At 34.6% G+C, this 18,026-nt stretch overlaps 1 protein-coding gene and 1 pseudogene across 1 annotated transcript; both read left to right on the top strand.

The window, feature by feature from the left end:
• The first annotated feature begins 546 nt into the window (after window positions 1–546).
• Window positions 547–1,485, top strand: LOC118540884 (olfactory receptor 2T33-like). Its single transcript, XM_036100233.2, has one exon. It carries the CDS (start codon window positions 547–549, stop codon window positions 1,483–1,485), a length of 939 nt encoding a protein of 312 aa, XP_035956126.1.
• Window positions 1,486–16,290: 14,805 nt separating this feature from the next.
• LOC118540885 (olfactory receptor 2L3-like) lies at window positions 16,291–17,188 on the top strand (annotated as a pseudogene).
• Window positions 17,189–18,026: the final 838 nt, after the last annotated feature.

Below are 18,026 nucleotides of genomic sequence, written 5' to 3'. Positions count from 1 at the left end.
TTCTTTGGAAAGTAAAAATGTCTTCCAAGATTAATCAATGTCAGGAAAAGCTATTATATTTTTGTAAGTTTCAATAAATTGTGGTATGTTAGATATGTGTAACCCTCATTAACAAGAACCTAGCTTTTTATTGCTGAACACATTGATTTAATTCAGCGTGTAAGAATGTTGACTATGCATGATAAGAGCAAGCACAAATATAAATAACAAACTGAATATTTTACTCCCTGTCCATTATGTTGACATCAGGTAGCACAAAGACATGCTTACAAAGTATTTTCAACTCATCAAGAAATTGTATTCATTATATCTATAAAGCAAACTAAACCTGAGAAGTACTTATAAATAAAATGAAAAAAAAAAAGTGAAATTAACATTATGTCCAGTTAAAAAGACTGCAAATCACAGGTGAAGGATTTGGAATAGTTTTTTTTTAACATTTTGACAAAATAGTTTTCATGAAAAATGTAATTGAGATAGAACATTGTAAATGATGAAAATTCTATCATCTATTTCTTCATTTGCAGTGTCACTCCTGTTTGAAACATGAAAATCTGGAACACCACCTCAGATTTCATTCTCCTAGGACTCTTTAACCACACAGAAGCCCACCTATTTCTCTTTGTGATGGTTCTGACAATTGCCTTCACCTCCCTAGTGGGCAATGCCCTCATGATTTTCCTGATTCACCAGGATGCTCGGCTCCACATGCCCATGTACTTCCTACTGAGCCACCTCTCCCTCATGGACATGATGCTGGTCTCCACCGTTGTGCCCAAAATGGCAGCTGACTACTTGACTGGCCAGAAGTCCATCTCCCCTGCTGGCTGTGGGTTGCAGATCTTCTTCTTCATCACTTTGGAAGGGGGCGAGTGCTTCCTCTTAGCATCCATGTCCTATGACCGCTATGTGGCTATTTGCCACCCACTGAGATACCCTGTTCTCATGAGCTGGCAATTATGCCTGAGAATGACTGTGGGGTCTTGGTTCCTGGGGGCAGCTGATGGGCTCATGCAGGCTGCTGCTACCCTGAGCTTCCCATTTTGCGATGCACATGAGATCAATCATTTCTTCTGTGAGGCCCCTACCCTAGTGCGTTTGGCTTGTGCTGACACATCAGTCTTTGAAAATGTCATGTACATCTGCTGTGTATTAATGCTCCTGGTCCCATTTTCTCTCATCCTGGTTTCCTATAGTCTCATCTTTGCTGCAGTTCTCGAGATGCATTCTAGAGAGGCCCGCAAGAAGGCTTTTGCCACCTGCTCCTCACATCTCTCTGTGGTGGGACTCTTTTATGGAGCTGCCATTTTTATCTACATGAGACCCAAATCCTACAGGTCAGCTAATCATGATAAAATAGTATCAGTGTTCTATACTATCTTCACTCCTTTGTTGAACCCTATCATCTACAGTCTGAGGAACAGTGATGTCAAGGGAGCCCTGAGAAAGTGCATGGGTCAGGGTGCTGCCTTAAGTCATGAGTAAGATTACATTGATTTCCCCCAAATTTCAAGGTTATACAAAAGGAATTGTGTGAAAGTTCCTAGGGAATAGTTATATATGCATTATATCTATAACTATTACTATTATACTTTGAAATACAGACACAACTATATATTTTGGATCTTTTTTATGTATAATAATTATTTTATATTATTTTAAAATTATTCTTGACTTTATTTTTTTTCAAGTTTTGATTTAAATTCCAGCTAATTAACATACAGTGTAATATCCGTTTCAGGTGTAGAATTTAGTGATTCAACACTTACATACAATGCCCAGTGCTCATCACAAGTGCCCTCCTTAATCCCCCTCACCTATTTAACCCATCCCCCACCCACATCCCCTCTAGTAACCATCCGTTAATAAAGTGAAAAGATAGCTCGTGTAATTGAAGCAAATATATCATATAAAGAATAAGCATCTAGAGTACATAAATAACTCATAAAACTCAACAATAAACATATTAAAACATGGGTGAAAGATTTAAATACACATTTCTCCAAAGAATATATACAAATGCCTGATAAACATATGACAATACAGTCAACATTATTAGTCATTAGGGAAATGCAAATAAAAATCACAATGAAATAGTCCTTTCACCCATTATGAAAGATACTAGTAAACATTAAATAATAGTAATAACAAGTGCTGGCAAAAATGTGGAGAAATTGGTATCTTAGTGCATTCTTTCTTTTTCTCTTAGTGCATCCTGGATGGGAATGTAAACTGGTCAGATGCTGTGAAAAACAGTATGGCAATTCTCTGAAAATTTATCATTGAATTATCATATGATTTAGTAGTTATGCTTCTAAATATATACAAAAAATAATTAAATCAGGAACTTGAGCAAATATTTGTGCACAAATGTTTATAGCAGCATAATTCACAATAGCCAAAGAGGTAAAAAAAAAAAAAATGCCTACAGGAGGAGGAATGCAGAAATGAAAAGTGCTGTATATACACAATGGATTATTATTTGCACTTAAAATGAGTGAAATTCTGATACATCCTACAACATGGATGAATCTTGAGAAAATTTGTCTAAGTAAACCAAACAGAAAAGGAAAATATTGTATGGTTACACTTTTATGAGGTACTTAGAATAGACAAATTAATTGAGACAGAAAAGATTGTTAGTAGGACTATAGGGTGGGATGATGGGGAATTATTGTTTATAAGGTGAGAAGCTTCTGTTTGGTATGCTGAAAATATTCTAGAGATTGATAATGATGATGACTGAACAAAAATATGAATGCACTTATGTCACTGAATTGCACAAAGATGGTTAAAATTGTCAATTTTGTAATATATATTTTATCATAAATAAGTTAGAAAATAACCCTTTGAACCAGACTTGTTGTACCCCTTCCCAAGAGAAATGTATCACTGATGCAAATACTAGAGACCATACAAAATCTAAGAACATTTAAGGGGTTATCTGTAATAAAAAATGCATTTTTATATTATCTAAATAGTAGTCCATCAAAGTAGTACTATCATTTTGTTACCTGTTTTAAAATGTAAAACATGCTTTATAACTTAATGATAATCTCTAACTTAATGAGAATAATTCAAAAATAAATATCTACACTAAATTGAAGATTATATCCAAATTTTGTAGTAATTTAAGAATTTCTGCCTGCGTGTTTATATAAAATTTATCATGTTCCATTATAATGTATCTAATTTTTAAGCCGATGTTCTACAAACTGCCAAATAAATTAATATGTTTACACATTATTCTTGTGCAATTACTGAATAACAATATATAAAATTTCTGACTCCATAAAACTTTAGAGAAATAATAGCACTGGAAGAATCTGAATAAGTATATTTGTTTCCCCACTGAATTGACCCTTAACACATCTTTGAAAACATGTAAACAAATTATAAGAACTCCTTTCCAGTCTTGGCCTGAGGCCATCTTGAGTTACTAGTGACTTAAATTATGTCATTCAAGTCTCCGTGGGCTTTCCCAGTGAACACACACACACACACACAGAAAAGCGTTCTTTTCTTTAATCTCTAGGTAAAGAACTTGAATAATGATTGCTGCTGAGTCTTCCTGAAATATCTAAGATGCCAAGTGCAGGGATAAGAGATGAATATATACATTTGTTTGAAAAGTATTCAAAGAAGTCCGTTCAGAAAAATGACTTTGTTCATATGAATACAGTAGGACCCCTGTCAGCTATTCAATCCAGTGATGATGTAAAATTGGGAGATAACAAAGAGTACATGTCATAATTTTTTTATTTTAATTTATTACATAAGAGATGAGACCCCTCTACAAGTGCTTAGAAGAATTTGATTAGAATTAATTAAGAGCTGCTGTTTTTAAACCACCAAAATAAGCAATTGATACATTAAGGTATTTCACAACCAGGGGATCTCAAAAAGAAAATTTCACTTAGTGGAAATGGATTTAAAAGATTGTGTGTGTGAGGATCTTGGAAAGAATTGGTGTTTATCCAGAAAATCTATTGTAAATTAGCAGTGAAACAGTAAAATTGATAATATAGTCAATGGTTGATATTATCTATGAACTTCTTTCCCGGATTTATGCTGAACAAGATTAAGGTCTATACTAAATAATGCCATGTTCATGAAAATATGGTCACTTTAAGAGTAATAATAATTCTGTGTCACAAAATGTATACTAAATGTTTATATGGATACAAAAGAAACTTCAAATGTGAGAAGAATTTATTTGTCTCATAATTGAACCAACATATTTTGAGAAACAATTGTATTTGAAATATAAATCATATTTATCAAGAAAGGGGAGATGCATTGTCCCCAGAGCCTGTGATGAATCTTCTGGAGATGGGGAAAATTTTAACTAAGTGTAGAGTGCTTAATATGGTATGTGTAACATGAATTATACTCTCTAGAAGTAGAACTATTTTCATGCAGGCATGTGATGTGCTCATATTAATGTTGATGCCATTGGGCACCTGGGTGGCTCAGATGGTTAAGCGTCTGCCTTTGGCTCAGGTCATGATCCCAGGGTCCTGGGATCGAGTCCCACATCGGGCTCCCTGCTCCTTGGGAGCCTGCTTCTCTCTCTCTCTCTCTCTCTCTCTCTCTCTCTCTCTGTCTCTCATGAATAAATAAATAAAATCTTTAAAAAAAAAAAAGACTGTTTAATGTTGATGCCATTGCGTTAATTCTGGCAGTTTGGATTACTGTCTAGATTAAAATCATTATAATTTTAAGGTGATCTGTTTAAGAAATTAGTGAATTGATCTATGTAAGCGTTGGTCAAGACCAGAGGTAGAAGATTTTAAGTAGAGTTTGAGCAGGAATGGCTGTATTTTTATAATAGGAAGTGATTTTGGAGTTAGTTCATAAATATGGTGTCTGAATGGGAAAGGATATGAAGGTCTGTGTAAAATATGGGATTGAGTCTTATTGGCAATAGGTTTTAGATGGGCTTACATAAAATTTGATGAACAAAACTAACATGTAAGAGTACAAATCCTCAATAACAATAGTAGAAAGTAGAATTTCCTTTCTTACTTTGATGTGTGTGTGTGTGTATGGTTTGTTGGTTTGGGTTTTTTTTACACTTTTTATTTGCATATGGTTGACACACAATGTTGCATTAGTTTCAGGTGTACAACATAGTGATATGGCAAGTTTTTACATATGCTACATTTACCTTTAGTGTAGATACCATCTAACACCATACAACACTATTACAATATCATTGACTATATTTTTATGGTGTGCTTTTATTCCTGTGATTTATTCATTTCATAACTGGAAACCTGTGTCTCCCTCTCCTGTTTTTTCTGAGGACATTTTGCCGATCAGCACAGTGGTTACATGGTTGCCAGGGCAAACTTATTATTGTTACACACTGTTTTAATTTATAAGAATCTGTTATTTCTAATTAAATGATTCCTTGTCTCAATTTTATTCAAAAATATAAAATTAAACCATAAGAAAGGCAAAATAGTAAAAGCAAAATTTGTCTGTTTCTGGGACAATTATATATTTTCTAAATTTAAAGGACACCTAGAAATAATTCAAGTATTCATAGAAATAGTGGGTGTATTAGTTAGTTGTTGTTTTTTTTTTTTTTTTTTTTTTACTGATTTCTGTGTTTAAGTTTGGTGTTTTATCTTTTAACCTTGTGTATGTATAACTGAACTTCAAGTGAAATAATATCTACATTAGAAATTGAGGATACTTTGTGAAAATCAGATGGAAATGACACACAGAAATGATTTGGGAATTATACTGATGATGAATCTAGTCATATCAAGTGTTGGATGAAAATAATTTGATGGTACCTTCCTTGATGTTGCTGGATGGTGATAATAAAGATAGTAAATGCCACAGCTATTGCTCAGTGGTAACTTGTGCAAAGCACATTTTAAGTAACCCATTTACATTATCTTATAAAACCTTATAATAACCCTTGTTTTTTTTCTTCCTAAAGTATTTTTGCTAAATACAAATTTTACATATTTAAAATGTACAACTTGATGTTTTAGTGTATGTACACATTGTGAAATAATCACCATAATCAAGCCAATTGATGTGTCCATCAACTTACATAGTTTCTTTCTTTTTTCTTTCTTTCTTTTTCCTTTGCTAGTGAGACCACTTAAGATTAATGCTCCTAGATATTTCAACTATAAAGTACCGTATTGTTAATCATATTCAAATTGCTGTGCATGAGATCTCCAGTACTTATTCATCTTGCATAATGGAAATTTTACAGCCTTTGACCCAAGTCTCCCCAAATTCTCCCTCCCCTCAGCTTTTGATGACAGTCATTTAACTTTCTACTTCTAAGAGTTTGACCATTTTAGATTCCACATACAAGTGTAATTGAGCAGTCTTTATACTTCTGTATCTGGCTTATTCTACTTAGCATAATGTCATCCAGTTCCGCTTACGTTGTTGCAAATGGAAATATTTCCATTTTCAAGGTGGTATGATTCTCTTGCTTGTTACTGTCCAGTTTTCACATCATTTGTTGAAGACACTGTCTTTTTTCCATTGGATATTCTTTCCTGCTTTGTTGAAGATTAGTTGACCATAGAGTTGTGGGTTCATTTGTGGGGTTTCTATTTTGTTATGTTGATCTATGTGTCCATTTTTGTGTAAGTACCATCCTGTCTTAAACACTACAGTTTTGTAATACAGTTTGATGTCTGGAATTGTGATCCTTCCAGCTTTACATTTCTTTTTCAAGGTTGCTTTGGTTATTTGTTCTAGCTCTGTGAAAAATACTATTGGTAGTTTGATAGGGATTGAATTAAATGTGTAGACTGCTTTGGGTAGTATAGATATTTTTACAATATTTGTTCTTCCAATCCACGAGTATGGACTGTCTTTCCATTTCTTTTTGTCCTCTTCAATTTCTTTCATCAGAATTTTATAATTTTCAGAGTACAGGTCTTTCACCTCTTTGGTTAGGTTTATTTCTAGGTATCTTATTGTTTTGAGTGAATTGTAAATGGGACGGATTCCTTAATTTCTTTTTCTGGTGCTTCATTATGGGTGTATAGAAATGCAACAGATTTCTGTGCTTTGCTTTTGTATCCTGAGACTTTACTGAATTTATCAGTTCTAGCCATTGTTTGGTGGATTCTTTTGGGTTGAATACATATTCCACACTTTCTTTATCCATTCATTTGTTTGTTTGTTTGTTTGTTTGTTTTTTAAAGATTTTATTTATTTATTTTGACAGAGAGAGAGATAGCGAGAGCAGGAACACAAGCAGGGGGAGTGGTAGAGGGAGAAGCAGGCTTCCCGCCGAACAGGGAGCCCGATGTGGGACTCGATCCCAGGACCCCGGGATCATGACCTGAGCCGAAGGCAGACGCTTAATGACTGAGCCACCCAGGCGCCCTATCCATTCATTTGTTGATGAACACTTAGTTGTGTGTGTGTGTGTGTGTGTGTGTGTTTTACATATCTTAACTTTTAAAAATAATGCTGAAAAACTCAGAGTGCAGATATTGCTTCAAGATATAGATTTTACTTCCTTTGGATATATACCTAGAAGTGGGACTGTAGGATCATGTGGTATTTTTAATTATTTGAAGAACTCCCATATACTTTTACATAGTGGCTATACCAATTTACATTCCCAAGAACACTGCCAAAGGATTCCCTTTTCTCTACATCCTGGCCAACACTTATTATATTTTCGATAATAGCCACTTTAGCAGGTGTCAGTGGATATCTCATTGTGGTTTTGATTTGCTCATCTATAGATGAGACTCATAGAGTTAAATTTACTAATCCAAGTTTATATTGCTAAGTTTCAAAACTAGAGCTAGATATAGTTTGGACTCCAAACTATCTGTAACTTGCTTGTGCAATAAAACAGAACAGACACATCTCCAGTCTGAATCCAAACTCAAAGTATATTGAGTAGTAATTATTTTCATCTCTCAAAATATGTCTACCTATTTTTCTATTTATTTACCATTAATGCTGATTCATTACATGAGATTTCATAAAAGCATATAATTTAGAGGTACACAAATATATGCATGTACCAATACTATGTATTTTAGATCTCTTTATGGTTCATTAACATATGAAGCTGTATAGCTTTTTAAACAATTAAATCACACCTTTCTTAAATATGTAATACGATTACTAATTCTAAGTAACTAAAGTACACAAACTATATATTCTTTGTCTTTTTTTATAGTAGAATCTAGTGGAAACACTTAAAAGAATGTGTAATCTTATGTAAGATTCTATGAAAGGATATTGTGTAGAACTATGCTTGCCAACACCCCAGAGGACACTCTTTTGGGTTATCTGATTTGGAATGAAATGCTGTAAAAGCCATCTCACAATGCTGTAAATTCTATGTGACTGATGTCAACACAAAATAATTATTATCTAGGGATATGCAAATACAAGTATGATGAGACATTTCAAAGAAATGAGGTAAACATTATCAAGCCAATGAATTCAAAGTTCTCCTGGGAATCTGACCTGGTACCTGTTTTATAGGATTCCTCCCTTACTGGTGAATAAGAAAGTTCCCTTTTGGGAAATTTAAGCACTTTAGACTATCTCAAGGATCTTGAGAAGAGAAGGAGTGACCCAAATTGATGTGAAATCTAATGGAGAGTTTTTACAATTAGATGATTTTAAAAGTCTAATCTAATAAAACTTCCAAGAAATCCAACTTAAGGCTTCTTTAGTAACTTTACATTCTTGTTGTACCAATTTAAATGATCAGACCAAATGTGACCAAACTTATTTAGTGACCAGTAAGATCTTTCTTTGGAATTGATTTTGATCAAAGACAAGGTGGTGCAGGAAAAAAAAAAAAAAGATTCAGGGGAAAACTCTGCATCGTCTAGCTTCTAGAGGTCACCCAACAAGATCCGTCATTGTATCACTACATAGTCTTAAATAATTCACTTTATAGGAATCATTTTTTCATCTTTATAATGAGGCTATTCAAAAAATATATTTCTTCTGTAAATGTATAAAGCACTAATGTGAAGCTTTTTTCAGTTTTGTTTTTAACTAAATACAAGCATACAAAAATATATCTATGCAAGCAATATAATGGCTATTGAATTCAAGTGATGGTAATTGCCTATCACTTTAAAACTCAGACAGTGATTGGGAAATTTTCTTCATCATGATGTAGGAATAAACTGACTGTGTCTTGAATATGCACATTTACAACTTGATTTACAGAGGAGATAATATGGGTACTTTTTTTGTTTTTTGTTCTTGTGTTTTTGGTAATCAAAATCACCTAGGACACTTTGGTACTGGGGGCAAGGTATGAATTGCAGTTCATTTGGAGGATCTGGAAGTGATGTCTGCATTTACTATGCCATTCATTAGAGCTGGATATTTGTAAGGAAAAAGTGACAATGTGATAACCATAACAGAAGAGGAAACAGGAGATCATAAAATGAGTAAAAATTAAAAACTAAATCCATTTTGGGGACATCTGGGTAGCTCATGATCCCAGGATCCTGGGATTGAGTCCTGCGCTGGGCTCCTTGCTCTGCAGGGAGTCTGCTTCTCCCTCTGCCTGTGCCTGCTTGTGCTCTCTCTTTCTCTGTCAAATAAGTAAATGAAATCTTAAAAAAAAACTAAATCAATTTATTTGGGCATAAAGGTCATACATATTCATGACCCTCTTTTATCTATACTGAATTTCTATTTTAAGATCATTCATTTTTTCATATTTATTTATTTATATAGTTTTTTTTAATTTAATTTTATTATGTTATGTTAGTCACCATAGAATACATCATTAGTTTTTGATGTAGTGTTCCATGATTCATTGTTTTCATATAACACCCAGTGCTCCATGCAGTACATGCCCTCCTTAATACCCATCACCAGGCTAACCCATCCCCCACCCTCTCCCCTCTAAAACCCTCAGTTTGTTTCTCAGAGTCCATAGTCTCTCATGGTTCATCTCATTCTCTGATTTCCCCCCCTTCATTTTTCCCTTCCTTCTCCTAATGTCTTCCATGCTATTCCTTATGTTCCACAGATAAGTGAAACCATAGGATAATTGACTTTCTCTGCTTGACTTATTTCACTTAGCATAATCTCCTCCAGTCCCATCCATATTGATGTAAAAGTTGGGTATTCATCCTTTCTGATGGCTGAGTAATATTCCATTGTATATATGGACCACATTTTCTTTATCCATTCATCTGTTGAAGGGCATCTCGGCTCCTTCCACAGTTTTGCTACTGTGAACATTCCTGCAGTTTATAGCAGCACAGACAGAAAGGGAGATAGTGTGGCCTGGAGACCTCACTGAAGAACAGACTGCAATCTCTCTGCTCTGAGGCAGAGGGTTAGAAATAATCTCTTCTGCTGTGACTCTCAGAAGAGATAGGGAAAGCCACCAGGGAAGGCCATCAGAGAACAAAATCCCCCCAAAACCAGTTTTCACTGAGCACATCCCCCGCCACAGGGGGCAGGGCAAATCTGCTCAAACAGGGTTGCCTGAGTAACAGTGCAGCAGGCCCCTCCCTCAGAAGATAGGCTGGGAAAATAAGAGGCCAGCACCCCTAAGGTCCCTAAAAAACAGGTGCATCTTGCTTGGGTTGTGGTCAATAATGGACTCTATACATTCCCTCAAGCACCCCTCAATGGAATGACTAGGAGGAGGGGCCCCCAAAATAGGAAAAACTCAGAGACTATGACTTATGCCACAGATTTACAAATGGATTCAGATATAACCAAGACGTCAGAAATGGAATTCAGGGTAGCAATTGTGAAGATGATAGCTAGAATGGAGAAATCAATTAATGGCAACATAGAGTCTTTGAGGGCAGAAATGAAAGCTGAATTGGCAGAACTTAAAAATGCTATCAATGAGATCCAGTCTAATCTAGATAACTTAACAGCCTGGGTAAGTAAGGCAGAAGAATGAATTAGTGATTTAGAAGACCAATTAATAGACAAAAAGGGAAAAGAGGAGGCCAGGGAAAAACAACTCAGAATCCATGATAAAAGAATCAGAGAAATAAGTGACACCACGAAGCGTTCCAATGTCAGAATTATTGGAATCCCAGAGGGGGTGGAGAGAGAGAGAGGACCAGAAGATATATTTGAGCAAATCATAGCTGAGAACTTCGCTAATCTGGGGAATGAAACAAACATTCGTGTCCTAGAGGCAGAGAGGACCCCTCCCAAGATCAAGGAAAACAGGCCAACACCCCGGCAGGTAATAGTAAAACTGGCAAATCCTAGAACCAAGGAAACCATCTTAAGGGCAGTTAGGGGGAAGAGATTCCTTACGTACAGAGGGAGGAACATCAGAATAACATCAGACCTATCCACAGAGACCTGGCAAGCCAGAAAGGCCTGGCAAGCCATATTCAGGGCACTAAATGAGAAGAATATATATATACTTTTAGTTTTAACAAGTGAAAACAATATCCACTAATGTCAGAATTGCCTTTTGAAGGATAAGACCGTTTATCAATTTAAATACATTCTTAGCATGTAAATATCTATATCTATTAGTCTAGAAGCTAAATTAGTAGCAGTGGAAGCAGAAAAAGTCACTTAAAACCTGAATCTTGGTTTATCATCTATAAAATTTTTGGGTTACATCGACTTCAAGAGCCATTGTTCAGGGTTAAATAAAATTTAATTATGGCACAAATATTAACACAAGTCTGATTCCACCCAGTGGAGATGGCCAATAAAAGTTGATAGTTCTGTATTCTCTGTGTATAGGCCTTGTCAGGTTCAAGACTTGTTTCTCCAAGTTAATAAAAAACCACCTGATTGATTTTCACCTGCGTATACTTAGCAGAACTAAAAAAAACAAAACGTGAAAATCTTTTGTAAATGGTTTGTAAATATATTATTCATTGTATTTCATTGGACTAAAGCAAAATGAAAGGGGAAACATCTGATTTATTTTTATAAAAGAAAAACAATATTATTACTTTAGACCTTGAAACAGATATTCAATGGCTGATGTTGCTTCCCTTTCAGATGCAACATTTCTTTAAATAATATCACATATAGGTTATTAGCATATACAACAGGGGGACATAGATAATTCAAAATTATTCTGCATTGGCAGTCATGCAACAATGGAATTAAAGAAGAAATTTGACTTTCCTTTTATTACTTTGGTTATGTGTTGTTTTTCTCAGAATTAGTCTGCGATAATATTAACTACCTAATGAAATCTTTGTCATATCAGCTTTATATATACTGCAAATGATAAGAATACTAGCAATGTTGATTCCATTGGTAATTATAAATATTACATTTTCAATCTTGTCAATAATTGATGTTATGAATATAAACTATATCCAATGATATCAACCTAATATTCTGGTCTCATAATTAAACTAAATGCCATTTTAGGAAAATAAAATAGCTCTCCTAGATTTTCCCCTGCAAGTTGTCAAACTCCACACAAAATTTCAAAATCAATTGTTCCACATAGATCCAGTATTTTACAATGTATCTGGAGATTCACATATGTAATAATTTGAATAACTGAAAATTATTAACTGTGAAATAATTTGTATATGACTTTAATAATTTATTCAAATAATGCATGGACATGGCATCAACAAACCATAAGGTAAAATGATGGTCCTATAACCCACTCCTCCTGACACCCAAAGTAAATGCTCAAATTATTTTGTAATTTGTTCCAATACTCTCCTGATATTTTAGACAATATGTTTATCTTTTCATGCTTGATTTTTAAATCCCAAATACCAGACTGTGGTTTCTAAATGAGGCCACTGTGAGTGAGATGCTGCTTCCTCTCTACATCACCACCTTCACCCTCTTTCTCTCCTCCCATGCTCTCATCACAGCTACATCCCACTTTATGTTCTGGGGCATGCATTGATGGAATTGTTTCATTTTCTGGAAATTACTGGTTTTATATGAAAATATAACATACTGCAAAACCTGATACTATTTTATTGGTTATCACTGAATATATGTCTTCTAATTGTATCATTATAATTTCTCTAAAGAAGTGTAGTAATATAAATTTTTGGCTGATATTAAGAATTGTCAAGAAATTGTTTATAAGAAGATAGAATTTTCCAAAAAAAATCTTTTAATAAATAACATCATTTGTGCTTCTGTGTTCTTTGCATTGTATTTAAATATTATAGTTCATGTATAACAGTTCTGAGAAAAATTCTTGTTGATAATATTCACTCCTTAATTATTAGGCCATATGCATTTTTAAGAATACCCATATGTATAAATTGAATTATATTAATTCTCTAATTATCTTTTTAAAAATTATTTTATTTTATTTTTAAAAAGATTGACTGATTGATTTAGAGTACCAGCGGGGGCAGAGGCAGAGGAAGAGGGAGAAGGAGAGAAGCAGACTCTCAGCTAAGCAGGAGTCAAGACATGGTACTCAATCCCAGCACCCTGAGATAATCACCTGAGCTGAAATCAAGAGCCTGATGCTCAGCCAACTGAGCTGCCCAGGCATTTTTTTTTTTTTTTTTAAGATTTTATTTATTTATTTGAGACAGAGAGAATGAGAGAGAGAGAGCACATGAGAGGGGGGGAGGGTCAGAGGGAGAAGCAGGCTCCCTGCCGAGCAGGGAGCCCGATGCAGGACTCGATCCAGGGACTCCAGGATCATGACCTGAGCCGAAGGCAGTTGCTTAACCAACTGAGCCACCCAGGCGCCCCTGCCCAGGCATTTTTTTAAAAATGTCAAACTTTTTATGTTTTCTTTTTGTTCTTGCTTTCTTTCTAGTCAATTTTCTCCAGTTTATCTTTTGAAACTTTTAATGAATTTATTATATTAGTTATTATATTTTTAATTTCCAGAAGTCTTTTATTATTATCTTACACTTCCTTTTATATAATATATAATATTTGTGCTGTAGATTTAACAACTTCTAATGGTATGCTGAGTTTTCTTGCTGATAGTATTCCCTCTGCAGGAAAATGCTTCTACTCATTCCCATGAGTAAGACTCTCAGAATGACATTTCTCCTTCTCCTTTTTGTTTAAAGATTTTATTTATTTGTTTGTTTTAGAAAGAAAGAGTGAGAGAATTCATGGGGGGAGGGGCAGAGGGAGAAGAGAATCTCAAGCAGACTCCACACTGAGTTGGGAGCCAGATGCAGGGCTCAATCCCAGGACCCAGGGATCAGGACCTGAGCCAAAATGAAGAGTCAGATGCTTAACTGATCTTGCCACCAGGCAACCCACTCTCTCTTTCTCCTTTTAAGTGAAGAACTGTTTCTTAAAATTTCATTTTCCAAAGGGTCCTAAACTTTTTCTTCTCTTATCGCTCCACACCATTTTCTTCTCCAGTTTTCCTTAAATTAATAGTGTATTTCTTCCTTTTTAATTTTTTTAATTTAAATTTAATTTAGTTAATATATAATGTGTTATTAGTTTCAGGGTAGAATTTAGTGATTCATCAGTTGCATGTAACATTCAGCGACCATTACATCAGGTGACCTTCTTTATGCCCATTACCTAATTACACCATTCCCCCACCCACCTCCCCTCCAGCAATCCTCAGTTTGTTTCCTAGAGTTAAGAGTCTCTTATGGTTTGCCTCCCTCTCTGTTTAAATCGTATTTTATTTTTCCCTCCCTTCCCCTATGTTCATCTGTTTTGTTTCTTAAATTACACGTATAAGTGAAATTATATGATATTTGTCTTTCTCTGACAGACTTATTTTGCTTAGCATAACATCCTCTGGTCCTATCCATATTGTTGCAAATTGCAAGATTTCATTCTTTCTGATGGCTGAATAATGTTCCATATATACCAGTTCTTCTTTATCCATTCATCTGTCAATGGATATCTGAGCTCTTCCCATATTTTGGCTATTGTGAACATCGCTGCTATAAACTTTGGGTTGCATGTGCCCCTTTGAATCATGATACAAGAAGAGTGTATCTCTTTATTATCATGTCAGTTGGGGTTTATGACAGAGCAGTGATAAATATATGTGCTTATACTCCCACACTTATCTATGGAATAAGATGGAAAGAATTTTAAATGCATAAAAACAAAAAGATAGAAAAAAAAGAATAAGTACAAAAAGGTGCCATAAAGCAATGTGTAATGTTATGTAAGTATTGAGAAACAGATGGACTGAACATACATCTTTCAAGAGAGCTTGAGCTTACATGGAAAGAAAAATGAAATTGTATTATAGATTCTCAGAGAAGGGACCTATTTTAATTAGAGCATTCTAAAGTTGGGTAAGGAGGCAGAAGAAAATGGCTTTGAGGCACCTGGGTGGCTCAGTCAGTTAAGTATCTGCCTTTGGCTCAGGTCATGATCTCAAGGTCCTGGGACTAGCCCCATGTCAAGCTCTCTGTTCAGTGGGGAGCCTGCTTCTCCCTCTCCCTCTGCTTGCCTTTCCACCTGCTTGCGTGTTCGCTCTCTTTATCAAATAAATAAATAAAATCTTTTTCTTTAAGAAGAAAATGGCTTTACATAAATGGTATTTGGCAATAAAGATTTGTTATAGATTTCTGAAACAAAGAAGTAAATAACAACAATTGATATCTAAGGAGCTGTTGTGTCAATCTTTTGGAGGAGAACACAAAAAGAGAATGCAGATCTGCACATGACCTAATAGACTACTGCAGTTTCTGAAATATTAGTGTTTAAATATAAAAGATAAAAAGAATCCTCTAAGGGCAAACAAAATTTACTCAAATATGGGTCTATAATTTATGCATTTACATTGATTAGCTATGCATACATTTAACTTATAAGTTCTGTCTTTGAAGATAACTGAATTTATGTAGAAAAATAAAATATTTATATCCTAATGATGTTATTAGAGAAATATATATATATATATATATATATATATATATATATGATGTATTTATTTATTTGATAGAGTGGGGAAAGGCAGAGGAAAAAGAAGAGGGAGAGGAAGAGAGAGAACCCCCATCAGACTTCCCACTGACTGGAGAGACTAATGTGGGGCTAAATCTCACAACCCTGAGATCATCACCTGAGACAAAATCAAGAATCAGATGCTCAACTGAGTGTCCCTGAGAAATATATTATTCTTACAAATTCACAGATTTGTAGAGAATATTTTGGCCACAGATGTTTGCCTCATGAAGATTTTACCTATGAAGCAAAAACCGAGGATTTTTTTTCAAAATAGTTAAGTTTGTTCTTCATTTAGAAGCTGCAATATTCAATGAGTAAATCACTGTATGAATGAAATAATGAAATAAAAATAGCATTCTGTTCTATATTAATTTACTGTTGTGTCTGTTTTTAGGAAAAAATTAATGCCACATGGAAAATTAAAATCAAACTTCTACTGATTTCATCTTAGAAGGTGGGTTATTCCCACCTTCAAGAATTGGCCTGTTTTTCTTCATTTTCATTGTTCTTGTTTTCCTAATCCTTCTGTTTGGCAACCTGTGCATGATCGTCCTCATCCTCCTGGATACCCCTCTTCACACACCCATGCATTTTCTACTTAGTCAGCTCTCCCTCATGGACCTGAACTACATCTCCACCATTGTCCTCAAGATGGCTTCTGATTATCTCTCTGGAAACAAGTCTATTTCTTTAATCAGGTGTGCAGTTCAGCGTTTCTTCTTTATGGCTTTAGCTGGTGGAGAAAGATTACTATTGGCCACTATGGCCTATGATCATTATGTGGCTATTTGCTTTCCTCTCCACTATGCCATTTGTATGAGCAAAAGAGTACGTGTGCTGATGATAACAGGATAATGAGCTCGATCAACTCCTATGCTCCCACAACATATATTCTCCATATCCCTTAGCCAGTCCAGAGCCATCAACTATTTCTTCTGTGATGTTATGGCCAGGTTAACTCTGTCCTGTATGGACACCTGGATCTATGAGTACACTGTTTGTAAGCTCCACCCTCTTCCTTATGTTTCCTTCCATTGTTATTGTATGTTCCTATGGCTGAGTTCTCCATGCAAACTGATGCATGAAATCAGTAGAAGGGAGGAAGAAGGCCTATTCAACCTGCAGCACCCACCTCACTGTGGTGACTGTCTACTGTGCAACCTTTGTTTATATTTATCTATGCTCTAGATCCCTCTGATCACCAACAGAGGACAAGATTCTGGCTGTCGTCTACACCACCCTGACCCCAATGCTCAACCCCATCATATACAGCCCAAGAAACAAGGAGGTGATGGGGGCTCTGAGATGATTCTTTCAGAGAATCCAATCTGTGATAATGTAGACAATATACTTTAGTTCTAAAGCTTCAGTTACATGTCAATTTAGCCATACACCATTGTGAAGAAAAATATTATATGCCTACAGGGAAAGAACTGAAATTAATGTAGAAAATTGAATAAATTGAGGTTTCCTATAATAATTTTATAGTCTAAGGAATTATTTTTTTTCTTTGTGATCCTTTTTTCTCCATCTGTATAAAGGGAATGCATTTTCCACTAACTTGTGTGCAAAAATATTTTACTAACATGTAAAATGGAAAATAAAAACTGACTAAATCAATGGTATCATGCATCATACCAGTTCTATAATATTTTTTTTACAATATTTTTTTTCTTTTTTTTTTAACCAATATTAGTAAATTAGGACCTAAGAACAATAAATAATTTAGGATGAACCTAACATAATTGGAAACAAATACTTTATATATTTGCATAATAATTTATACTTTTTAAACTATATTGGCATCATTGACAAAGTTGTATATTTTATGGTGTACGATGTCATAATTTGATATACATTGTGAAAACATCACACAATTTAGTTAATTAACATATCTATCACCCTACATAGTAAGTTGTGTGTGAGAACAGTTAAGAACTTTTTTGTTAGCAAACTTCAAGTATGTGATAGAACACTGTTAACTATAGTCACTTTTATTGTATATTAAGGCTCCAGAATTTTTTCATCCTGCATATCTGAAACTTTGCTTTATTTGAGTAAAATTTCCCTATTTACCGACCAACTAGACCCTGGTAAACAACATTATACTGTCTTCTATTAAGAGTTTTATTTCTTTCACATATAAG

This window comes from Halichoerus grypus, chromosome 2 (assembly GCF_964656455.1).
Source record: "Halichoerus grypus chromosome 2, mHalGry1.hap1.1, whole genome shotgun sequence".
Classification (NCBI taxonomy): domain Eukaryota; kingdom Metazoa; phylum Chordata; class Mammalia; order Carnivora; family Phocidae; genus Halichoerus; species Halichoerus grypus.
Note: the sequence above shows the minus strand (reverse complement) of the source record. Positions and strands in the feature narration are given on the sequence as shown.